This window comes from Cuculus canorus, chromosome 5 (assembly GCF_017976375.1).
Source record: "Cuculus canorus isolate bCucCan1 chromosome 5, bCucCan1.pri, whole genome shotgun sequence".
Classification (NCBI taxonomy): domain Eukaryota; kingdom Metazoa; phylum Chordata; class Aves; order Cuculiformes; family Cuculidae; genus Cuculus; species Cuculus canorus.
Window position 1 is genome coordinate 14,812,589 of NC_071405.1, and position 11,598 is coordinate 14,824,186.

Here is an 11,598-nt window from a genome sequence, read left to right on the forward strand (position 1 = left end):
GTGGGCGGGGAAGGGCCCCTGGCGCCGTCACGTGACTTCTGCGTATGGGGCTGACGCCGTCACGTGACTTCTGGGAGTTGGGATGCCTGTCGCCGTCACGTGAGTTCCGGGTAAGGCGGCGAGGGGGAAGTGGGGTCGGAGGCAGTGCTTGGAGATCGTCGCGAGGCTGGGGCTGTTCGGTCCTCTCTGTGTCCCCCCGTTCCCGCTGGCTTCCCCGTCGCTTACTGAAAACAGAGAACCTGTTCCCCTCCCGGAGAAGCGGGGACAGGATCCCTCCAGCCTTCCCGCGCGGCCTTTGCCTCGGCTGGGCCTGGTAGTGGCTGGGGTGGAGGCCTCGGCGCCATGGATCCCTTTCTGACTCTGCTGAACTCTTTCTCCTCGAGGTTGTCGGAGGGTGAACTTGCTTCCTTGAAGTTCCTCTGCCAGGATAAAATTGGGAAAAGGAAGCTGGAGTCTATCCAAACCGCCAGGGAGCTTTTCAGCATCCTCATCGAGCAGCGGCTGCTCACTAGGCACGACGTGACCTTCCTTGAAGAATTGCTTACCAACATTAAAAGACAAGATCTGGTCTTGCAGCTAAAGCAGTTCGTAGAGGAAGGAGAGGCTAATGCACCTGATGATGAACCAGATGTGCATGAAAAACGTACGTGGATTATTTTTTTAATTCTCCTTTCAGTTCTTCCTCCCCCCACCAAAGCAACCCCAGTAAATTTGTACACATCCTTTAGCTGTGGGTGTGCTTAGAGCAGAACCAGAGCACGGCTGCCTTCAGTTGCCTCCTGTAGCTGAGCTCTCGGCCAAGGGTGATTCTCCTGTTGACAGTTCCACAGGACTTTGTCGTACTCTGGAAATGCACCGCGAGGGCAACATATGCTGCAAAGTGCTTTCTGGAGTGGATATTTCTTCCCTTCGAGAATGGTCACTTGGAAATATATGAAGTGAAATTGATGTGACAGGCTGAGAGAGTTGGGATTGTTTAGACTAGAGAAGAGAAAGCTCGTGGGAGACTTTAAAAGCAGCCTTCCAGTACTTAAGGGGGATCTGCAGGAAAGCTGGGAAGGGGCTCTTTATCAGAGAGTGCAGGGATAGGATGATGGGTAATAGTTTTAAGCTAAAAGCAGGAAGGTTTAGATCCGATATTAGGAAGAATTTTTATCTTGTGCAGGTGGTGACCTACTGGCACAGGTTGCCCAGAGAAGTCATGGCTGCCCCATCCCTGGAGGTGTTCAGGGTCAGGCTGGATGGGGCTCTGAGCAACCTGATCCAGTGGGATGTGTCCCTGCCCATGGCAGGAGAGGCTGGAACTGCATGACCTTTGAGGTCCCCTCTGACCGAAACCATTCTGTGATTCTATGACTATGAAATTGTGCTGTGTACTTGGAATTCAGAGTATTCACAGCATCTTTTCAGAATGTGTTGTGACTTAAGCCATGTGCTATGCAGCAAGAGTTGTTGCATTTTGCTAGAAAAAAGTAAACCCCAACTAACTTTTAAAATCTTCTCCTGTATGTCTTGGGAAATCCATCACTAACAATATATTTCTGCTATTTCAGGTCGGCTGAGGGTAGCTATTAAAGTCATATGTGACAATGTTGGGAGAGAATGGAAACAGCTGATGCGAGAACTTGACTTTTCTGATGTGCAAATGGACAGAGTAATAGCAGCCAATCCACAGAACTTGCGTGAACAGTTCATTCAGTCACTTCGAGAGTGGCAGAAATCAAAGGGAAAAGATGCAAAGGTGACTGACTTAATACAAGCTCTCCGGAGCTGTAAGATGAATTTAGCGGCAGACAGAGTTGAACAGGAGCTCCAGCTGATGAACACTGGAACCAGCTGAAATCAATATAAAAACATTTCCATGTCCACCGATGTGGATGAAAAAAGTGAAAGTGCCTTCTACATCCCTGAACTGAAAATCAGTGTAATTGGTTCCGTTATTGTTCTGCTGTTAATTTGTGTGCCTTAATGAGTTGATTTGTGGTCAGGATTAACATAAAAACAAATTCCTTTGGGCAATGATTTGTAATTTGATGCTTCCTTTAAGAGATTTTTAACTTGTAGAATATCTAAACTCCAATTTTTAGAAAATCTCATGTGTTCTACTACCTGGCTGAAAATGAGCTTTGCTTTGCTGCAAGTACTTTCCAGATGTGTGTGAAACATCTATGGGATGTTTCTGAGGCAGCTGTAACTTAAAATTTCATGGGGAGGTTTTGTATTTTTATGTGGCCTGTTATATAACTGTAGTGTGAAAGAGAGAAAGACCTCTTAGTTGTGTACTGGATTTTATTTTTGAGTAGCATAAGATTGTGTCTTCCGTAATTTGTCAAATGCATTTCTTCTCCATAAAAGGAGACTTAAGACAACTCTAACCTCAGGCTCTAAAACTGCAACACAAGAAGGCTGATAACTATTGCGGTGCCTTTTTCTTGGCAGAAAATGTGCCCAACTTGAAAATGAACTAGTTTGTATCAAGTGCCTTCATCCTCCGGAAGGAAATGTTCTCCTGAAAGGATCAGAAAAAATTGTGCCTGTCTTACAGAGGTTTACAGCAGTCTCTTTTTACTGCCATGAAAGTCTTAAGATTCTTTACTAGAAGTGTTTTCATAACCTATATCACGGAGTCTGGTCATGTCTGCTAGAAAGTTGCAGCTAACCTTGTAAGTTAGCTGCAGTTATTTACGCTGTTGGCAAGAAAAAACTAGAAAACAAATGGTTTCTTTATAGCGGAGGCATGTGAGATCCTACTTAGAGCAAATGAATAGTACTAACTTTCCTCTAGAGCAACTGTCTTCCACCAGTTTGTTCCCTTCAAATGTTGCCCCAAATCTAATAGCTCTTTAAGTCCTCTGCAGTTTTTTAGTTCATTGCTGTTCCTTTTGAATTCTTTGAAAGTGGTTGTAAGCAACTCACAGAGGAAAGAGTATTTATGGACAAGACCAGATTCAGTTTTCATCTTTAGTTTGGAACAGACTTCAAAGAATGGCCTTCATACCTAACCTAAGACTGGAAAAATTGCACTAGCTTCAAGACATGCAGGGCTGTAGAGGCCTCCAGGAACTTTCCCTGATGTGAGGCAGGGAAAAGTTATCCGAAATCATTCCTTGAATGAGTAGGGTTGTTTGTAACTACAAACATCCTTCTAACTACGTTAAATAGATACTTGAAGAGGAGAGGCTTCTTTTTTGCTGATGTACCTGTATCTTTTCAGGTTCTTGTTACATGGTGCCATTACTGTGAAGGTTGGGTGTCAGCATATAATCTACTACTGCTCTGCAAAAATGTGACATTAACAATTTTCCAGCTTGTTGCAGTTGGTGCTCCTAGTTTAGATGATTGTAGTTAATGAGAACTGCTGTAATGTGAACCTTTTAATTAAGTTTTCTCCCTAAAAGTTTCTTGCAAATATTTTCTAATCATGGTATATATGATTAATATTTGGTTCGCAGAAGATAGATTTATCAGCAACATGCAAAGTATACTGACTGCTGCATATAACCAGAGTTTCTTAAGACTCAGTTGGAATAACTTCTTAATTGTAGCCTGGAACTTATCAGCTACAAGAAACATTCTGCCTCAGAAGATAAAAAACTCTTGTTTCTTTAGGGACTCCTACATACTGGATGTTTCACTGCGGCTGAAAGCAATGACCTACACTTCATCAATCTGTGCAGTACCTCAGGGCTAATTAAAAACTTTATTGTGAGGAGGGGTAAGGGAAAAGGGTTCCATTTGTAAGGAAATGTGTTGCAACCCAATCAGCAGTGTTTTATTTTGGACAAAAATAGACTTTTTAACTTGAATTAAAAGTTTACATTGTATAATTTTGTAAAGATTTCATTAAAAAATACTTACTTGAAAACAAAAGGAATTGAACTGGTTGGCTTTTTTTTTTTTTTTTTAATTATGGGATTGCTGTCTATGATGAGAACTCTAATTGGGGGAAGACAAATGTTAAGACCACTTTTAAAGCCAGGAGTGGCGCTAAACAGGCTGCCATTATGTTGCCCTTCTTGGAACATTTAAAACAAAAAAGCTTGTCACAGGGTTTCTCAGAAGTGCTAAGAAGGCTGTATTTTCCTAGCAGGAGTAGGATTTTAATGCTGTCAATCAGGGAAATGCAAGGAAAAAAGTTCTCTGCCAGCCTTCAGGAGCCTAAAATTGAGCCACAATGTAGCGTATACATGGGTGATAGGCCTCTGGGATACGGTCCTTACAATTGTTTTTCTTATTTTACCTCTTGTTAGTCATGCTGTGGTAAGGATGTTGTGTTTGTTTCATAATGAATTTAAAATATAGCTTATTCTAAACCTGTTTAGGCTTTCAGAGGACATGTTTCAGGAGTTAAATTGATAGAGGCTTCAGTGTTCTGCGAAGTGTCTGCTGGCACTGAGGTGTTAGTGTGTACTTAAAGCTTTGAAAGGGTAAGACAAGTAAGTTAATTACCCACTTAATCAAAGTCTCTGTGATGGCCCTGCAAGAGTATCTGCCTCTAAGGAATTACTAAAACATTTTCCTTTTGGTCTCTTGAGACTCTGTTTCCTTAGAGCCTTGAGAAAACAACACATCAAAACATGCTTGAGAGCTGAAAGTGTCACCTTGGGAGAGCTCTTGGTTTTGGAGGACTATTTTTCTATGTTGCTTCACAGGCCTTTTCAGTACTTGTTTGCCACTTCGTATGATTTTTTTTTTTTTAAGATATCAATTATATATCGCATTTTTTTTAAATTGCGTTATTTTCATCACTGAGTTAAAAGAATTCTGTTCTCTAGACCTTTAATTACAATTCCTCATACAAATTGGTTGTCCTGAATATTTCAAAAGCAACGCTTTGTTTTTCTTTCTCTTCATTCCCCAAACACAAGCAGCTGTATTTCCTGTGGCCTTTGTTTCGGTCCTAAAACAACTGGCTACTTCGTGAAGTCTATTAACGCAAAAAGCTTGGTAACATGCTGTATTTCTGAGCTCCCTCTGGCGCTCAGCATGTTCTTAATTCAGGCTTTTTGGTCTAGTATTTTTCAATTTATTTCTAATGACTGTCTTTGTTTCTTTCACAGTTATGGAAAAGTGGTTTGTGCTGTTTTTCCCATTCCCTGCATTGGTCACCTGTGTCTTTAAAATGTGTTCCATTATGGAAGATGTTTTTCTACTTATGACTTTATCTGTAATTGTGTTTTTATTGCAAAGATGCACTGGTAAAATGGTAGAAAATAGTTCACTGTTTCAACAGTATACAACAAAAATAGAAATTGGGGGGGCAGAGCAGGTAAATAAGGGATAGGGGAAGGAGTTTTGAGTAAAGGTTCAAGAACTTTTGAAGAATCTGTCTTTGTCTTCATAAAAAAAAAAAATCATAGCTGAGGATTACTTGACATTAAGAGAGTGTGTTGCAATAGGTTCTGAGAATTGCAGGTTTAGAGAAAAGGAAGCACAGCCTTACTCAGCTGCCAGGAAAGCGCAGGCTTCTGTGTGGGAATCTGCATGGAATAAACTTAGAGGCACTCTTAATTATTAAATAGGCATGTTTCATCCACGGAGCTATTTCAACAACTTTAATTCTTGAGAGCCACGTTCATTTCTTAAAATGGACTAAAAAACGGGTTTGTTCTCATAAAACTTCACATTATGTTGGTAAGACTGGTTGAGTTTAAGTCAGAAATCCCTGTGATTTGATCAGTGTTGGAAGGTGAAAGCTTTTTCCTCGTTTTCCAGATGTGCTATGTTTACCATTCTTCTTGTGTTGATGGTAACAACATTCTTTCAGCTTAGGGTTTAGTTTGTCAAAGAAAAGGGTAATGCTGTGTTTCTGGCAGGTCACAGTTATTAAGACAGCTTTCAAAGTAACCAGCTATTGTAGCAAAGTTAAGCTTTTTGCTCTGTGTTCTCTAAGACTCTGGAGAGATGATTGGTGTGTAGAAATAATATCTCTAGAAGAGGTTTTGAGGATTAGATCTCCAATATAATGTAGTAAGTACCTTTGCTCAGGAACTACATGTCAAGTTTGTATGTCTAATGCTTCAGAAGTTGTCAAACTGGTGTTTTTATTTACTTCAGTGTGCTCAAGGTGCCAGATGAGGCTCTTGTGCTGTGAATATTACACAGAGATAAAATTGGACCATTGTCATCAGAGGATGACAATGAGGAATCCCAAAACTAGGATTTTCTGTGGTTGGAATTTATAGGTGAGCCTGGTTTTATAGAACTTAGACGTAAAGCAATAATCATGCAATTAAAAATGTTCACCATTTTTATAATGCTTTCTTTTCTGCTTAATTCCATTATTCCCATTGATCTGTGATTCCCACATCTGTTAAACAAAAAAGAATTAAATGTGTTAACGATCAAGCTAAATGCTTATCTTTTTTTCCCATCCAATGGTCTCCTTAAGAGGTGCTTCCTGTCACCTTTAGGCACATTGCCAAATTTTGCAGAGAAACATGAACTAAAAGGGTGCAGCACCTGGCAGGTCTGGGCCCATGGTTTCAGCGATTTTTTTCTTTGTTATGCTCAATGTGAGCAGAATTTAGTTACAGCTTCCCAGCTGTGAAGTCCTTAATGTGAGAAACCCTGGGTAGCCTGAATCACCCCCACGGCTGCTACTGTGGACACCAGTACATGCAATACACGGCTGCAACATGCTCCCTTCTGCCTATCCCAGCCGCCCAGGTAATGTTTGGAAGCTGTTACTAACAGTGAGATTTGCTGCATCTCTGGTTGGTAGCCAGGTCAAAAATCCACACCCTGAGAGAGCAATCTGAAATGAAATTTCTTGACTAAATTCTCTCCTTTTGGTTCCACTGCCCCACTGGGACAGAGCGTGAGACAGTGCACAGCTAGAACTAAAGCCATCTATTTTCATTGTTTTTATAACCAGCAGTTTAGCACATGGGACTTCCATTTCTGTATCCAGCTTGAACCATAAAATTCAGACTTGTGTATCTAACTGCATGTTTGTGCATGAAATAGCTAATATATATGCTGATGAATTAAAATTAATTAGAGCTAAAACCAACAAAGTGTACATTTCTAGCTAACAGCTGCTCGCAGTTCTGTTATACCACCTAGAGAACTTGTTCACTGTGGACCTGCTCATTTTCTGCGAAACATATTCTACTTTTCACAAAAAAAAATAGCACTTTGATGCTAAAGAACTTAATATTTCTGTAGAGTATCCGATTCTTTCAATGGATATGTCAAATTCCACATCTACTCTGTGCTTTTTAAGGGATAGTGAATGTATACCTTAGATGACTATATTTATAAAGCCCTTTGGTCCATGCAGTACTTTTTCCTTTCATTTCCTGGAACTTCTCAGTTACCAGCAGTCCAGCCCTGACTTACTTTGAACCTTTATTTGCAAGACTGAATGAGTGACTAAGAATTTAAACGCCTCAGCTTCACGTTAGACTAACATAGTAAAACAGTAACAGGAGTACTTTAATGTGAACAAGAGGCACATGCAAAATAGTGGATGCTGATTGCAAGAGTAACTCTGTGGATGGGACCCTCATTTTCCATCCGTAAAGTGCTGGGAGGGAAGGTGACCAAGCCACTTTGGTGCTTAGCCAACATCTGAAATAGTCCTTGAGCTCCTTGGCATACATAACTGATGCTTGTGCTCCTTGCAGCCTTTGTGTGTCACTAAAAGCGGTGGCAGCTTGGCATAGGATACTCTGATCGTGATTTTCTCCCTGGGAATATCTCCTTCTTTTTCCTCACTTTGCTTAAAGTGTGAATTGATGTGGGAATCCTCATCACAGTGAGAAATCCTCAGCCCTGTAAATCCCTGATTCTCCAGTAATCATTTCCACTGGATAAGCTACGGGTAGTATGAAAGGATCAGGTCATTTTACAGCTTGAAAGACAAAGACGGATTTCACTTGCTTTACTTCTGTGAATTAAGGTTTGTGGAAGAGCCTAGACCAACAGTCACGAAGCTGATACCATCACAAACACAGCTGGAGTGCTGTTTTAATATTCATCAACACCTTTGAAAATCCTGAGTTTGCTTTCACACGTGATGTGATGCTATTGTTTGCGCATCTCCTAGGTTAGCATTCTTGCTGGTTTGTGGGGTATTGTTATAAGGGATGCCTGCATTCAGGTTGAACTGAATTTTTTAAGGGTGACTGTTTCGATAATTGGTAATTCAAACAGGGTTGTGCCACATCTTCTACCAGAACAGGCCTCGCCAGCCAAATCTGATGTCTCAGTGGTATGGAGCTCAGTTTGTTTTGAAAGCTCTGAGAAGTTCCCAGAGGCTAATTCAGAGGAATTAGAGAAAGAACTATAGAGAAATTATATCATGGCTTCTTTTATTTAAATAGTACCTGAAGTGCCCCATAGGCTTGTCCCATTTTCTCCTTTACAAGGTTACTTTTGTCCCTTATCTCTCTCCCACAACCTTATCCTCCCCTGCACCATTAAATATTGGATAATTATAACACACAAGCCTGAGGGAGGAGCAAACACTGGCTTTCTTGGTCTTCTGAAGAGGACTTGGGCATTTCTTGAATTACTTCTAGTTATTCAGACAGCCTTTTCCAGTGGTTTTTAGTGTATTCAAATAGGATATGACAATCTCACCAAGGGGAAAAACAGGCACGGATGGAATTGCCACAGTACCTGTAAGCAGGTCAGGGAATATCCTGTTTTTGAAACGTTATCATGTCAAATGCTACAGCAGCACTGGCAGTTTCCTCTTTCCATGCAAAGAGGAGTAATGGAGAGCTGCTGGCTGAAGAACGCTGCCAGCTTTTCAGTCACGTCTTTTGGTACTACAAAGGGGGCATTATTAAAGGCAGACAAAAAAGCCTCTAATTGTGCAACTAAACTGAGCCCTAGGAACTGAAAAACTCTTCCTTTGTACACTCAGAAACCTTGCTAAGAACTAACTGGTGTCCATATATTCAGGCTTTTCTACAGTGTTTTGGCTGCAAACAGATGGGTAAGAGATGCTGCCTCTAGGAGTACTTAAAATTGGGAATCAAAAACCTTCCCCCTTGTTACTACGGGACATCCTGACCTTTCTGCAGAATGTATAGTAAAACAACCTAAAATCCAGCAAAACATTGGTGGATTTGGTACCTAAAACTTTAAATTGTCACTGTAGATTTTGGCTGGCAAAAAATTTGATTATTCTGTTTACAGCAAAAAAGCTCTAGTACTGCAGAACTTGCACCACTTATAGTGAATATTCCCTTCATTAGCTGAATATCCATGGATGTGTAATATGTAAATGCTGAATACTTATGCAAGGAACATCACTGTTTGTAAATCACTTAAAGATATATTGGAATCAAAGCTGTGCCATATTATTTTGGTGAAAGAAAGCTGTACATTTTATTTCAGGAGAGAAAGTAAGTGTTGGACATGAAAATTGCATGCCTCCCAGATCCTGATATACTTCTGTATGTGTATATATACATATATCTCTCTGTGTGTGTATAGCTTGTGTACACATATGCACACACCCTTGAGCAAAGTTACATGATGTAATCTGGTATATGAGACTTTTCTGACAAGGCTATTTCTCAATACTGCTTGTCAAACTTGAAGTCTATCGCTTATAAGGTGTATGCTATCTTTGTAAAGAAATATATCCCTATGATAATCTCCAGGAGAACCCTGGGTTTTGCTACAAACAACTGTGTTGTATTTCTGGGCCAACATTAAACATTAAGTACAAATTCAGGGCCAGCTGCTGCATCTTCAAGGTCAAGCACAGCAAAAGTGATTTTAACTCACTGTTTGATTCCATAGGTAAAAAGTACGAAGGATGAATTTGTGCTAACTTCCTGGATAGCTTTTGTGGCAAAGGCAGCAGTTCACTAGACTGGAACTGTCAAATTAATCTCACCTTGGCTAGACTTAATATTTCACATTTGCGTATGGATAAATGTTAATCACAGAATGGTTTGGATGGGAAGAAACCTTAAAACTCATCCAGTTTCAACCCCCTGCCATGGGCAGGGGCACCTCCCACTGGATCATGTTGCTCAAAGACTCATCCAGCCTGGCCTTGAACACCTCCAGGGATGGGGTGATCCATGACTTCTCTGGGCAACCTGGGCCGGTGTCTCACCACCCTCACAGGAAAACATTTCTTACTAAGATCTCATCTAAATCTCTTCTCTTTCCACCTAAAACCATTCCCCCTCATCCTGTCTCTGCACTCCCTGATAAAGAGCCCCTCTCCAGCTTTCCTACAGGCCCTTTTAAGTACTTGAAGGCCACTATAAGGTCTCCTCAGAACCTTCTCTTCGCCAGACTGAACAACCCTAACTCTCCCAGCCTGTTCTTATAGCTGAGGTGCTCCAGCTCCCTCATCAGCTTTGTGGCCTCCTCTGGACTCATTCTAACAGATCTGTGTCCTTCAGTGATTTCTGGATTTTTTAGGCATCATTATTTAAAATTGTTCAAGGGAGAAAGGGAAGTTATAAGTTTATTTGGATTTGCGAGAGGACCTGACCTGTGTTTGGAGTACCGACTGACTGACTGTACATAAGACACAAAGGAAAAAGTGAACAATATTCCCTGAGCTCTTTGCGCAAAAGCTTAAGTGGCAGCTTAGCTTACAGGCCTAAGCTAGAACCTGTTCGTGAGTCAATATTTATGTTGACTCTTTTAAACGTGGATTACAAAGCAAACAGATGGTGTGGTCAAAGGGTCTTTAATATGAACTGTGTTCAGGAGAACAAGGAATTCAGCTTTGAAATAAATCGTTTGCCCTGCTTGTCATGGCACAGATGAGCAATGTCAGATCTTCTGGTTTTTCTGTTATGAGTTATTTCCCTTTATATATTACTAGTGGCTTTCAGCCATTTCCTATATGATTTTTTGTTATTCTCACTTTTTTTAAGGATTAACTTAAGACAATGACAAGGCTTTTTCAGCTTTTGTCCACCTTCCTAGGAATGGATTTTTTACTAGGAGCAAGGAGACGACTACATGTCATCCCTTTTTCTCTTGTTCTTTTCTCTTGCAAGCCACACACCATGTAATCATAATTTCAGCAGCTAGATTGTAAAGGCTTTTTATTTAATAACTGCCAGCGTTAGTTAATTGTAATTTGACAAAAGCTATGTAAATACCTCCATACAAAGGAACCAGGCATTCAGGCAGATAGAAACAGGCAAAAAGAAAGCTCAGGTGACTTAAGAGTGTTATCTGGCACAACATAGGGAAAAATCTTTTGTTGGTAGCTACGATGAGTCAAAAGACTTCATGTGAAGACCTTGATGGCAGCTGAGGACATGCTGAATCAAACCCCAGGTGAAGATAAGCAAAATCCTGTGAGATGCTTGAACTTGGAGGATTGACCTACAGGGACAGGTCAAGAAGCACAACCTGCTTTATATGAAGTCTGGCTTCAGTCAGAGCAAGCAATATGAACTCTGGTGTTTGTGCTCATAGATGTCCATATGGGGAGGTATATGGTGGAAATCCATCTGTTTCACTGCCATCCCTGCTGTCACCACTCAGTTTCTGGAGGATGCCGCTCTGCCCTGAGTTTCTGTGCGCACCACTGTAGTGTGGGTACCACTGTTCACACAAAGTCAAGCCTCATCTGGGACTTGGCACTTGAATCTTTGG

General features: G+C 41.0%; 1 protein-coding gene across 1 annotated transcript; it reads left to right on the forward strand.

Moving 5' to 3' along the window:
* Positions 1 to 176: 176 nt before the first annotated feature.
* FADD (Fas associated via death domain) lies at positions 177 to 3,805 on the forward strand. The gene is made up of 2 exons (XM_009564573.2): positions 177 to 643; positions 1,554 to 3,805. The coding sequence occupies exons 1-2, from the start codon at positions 343 to 345 to the stop codon at positions 1,838 to 1,840; spliced, it is 588 nt and encodes a 195-aa protein (XP_009562868.2). The 5' UTR covers positions 177 to 342; the 3' UTR covers positions 1,841 to 3,805.
* The last annotated feature ends 7,793 nt before the right edge of the window (positions 3,806 to 11,598 follow it).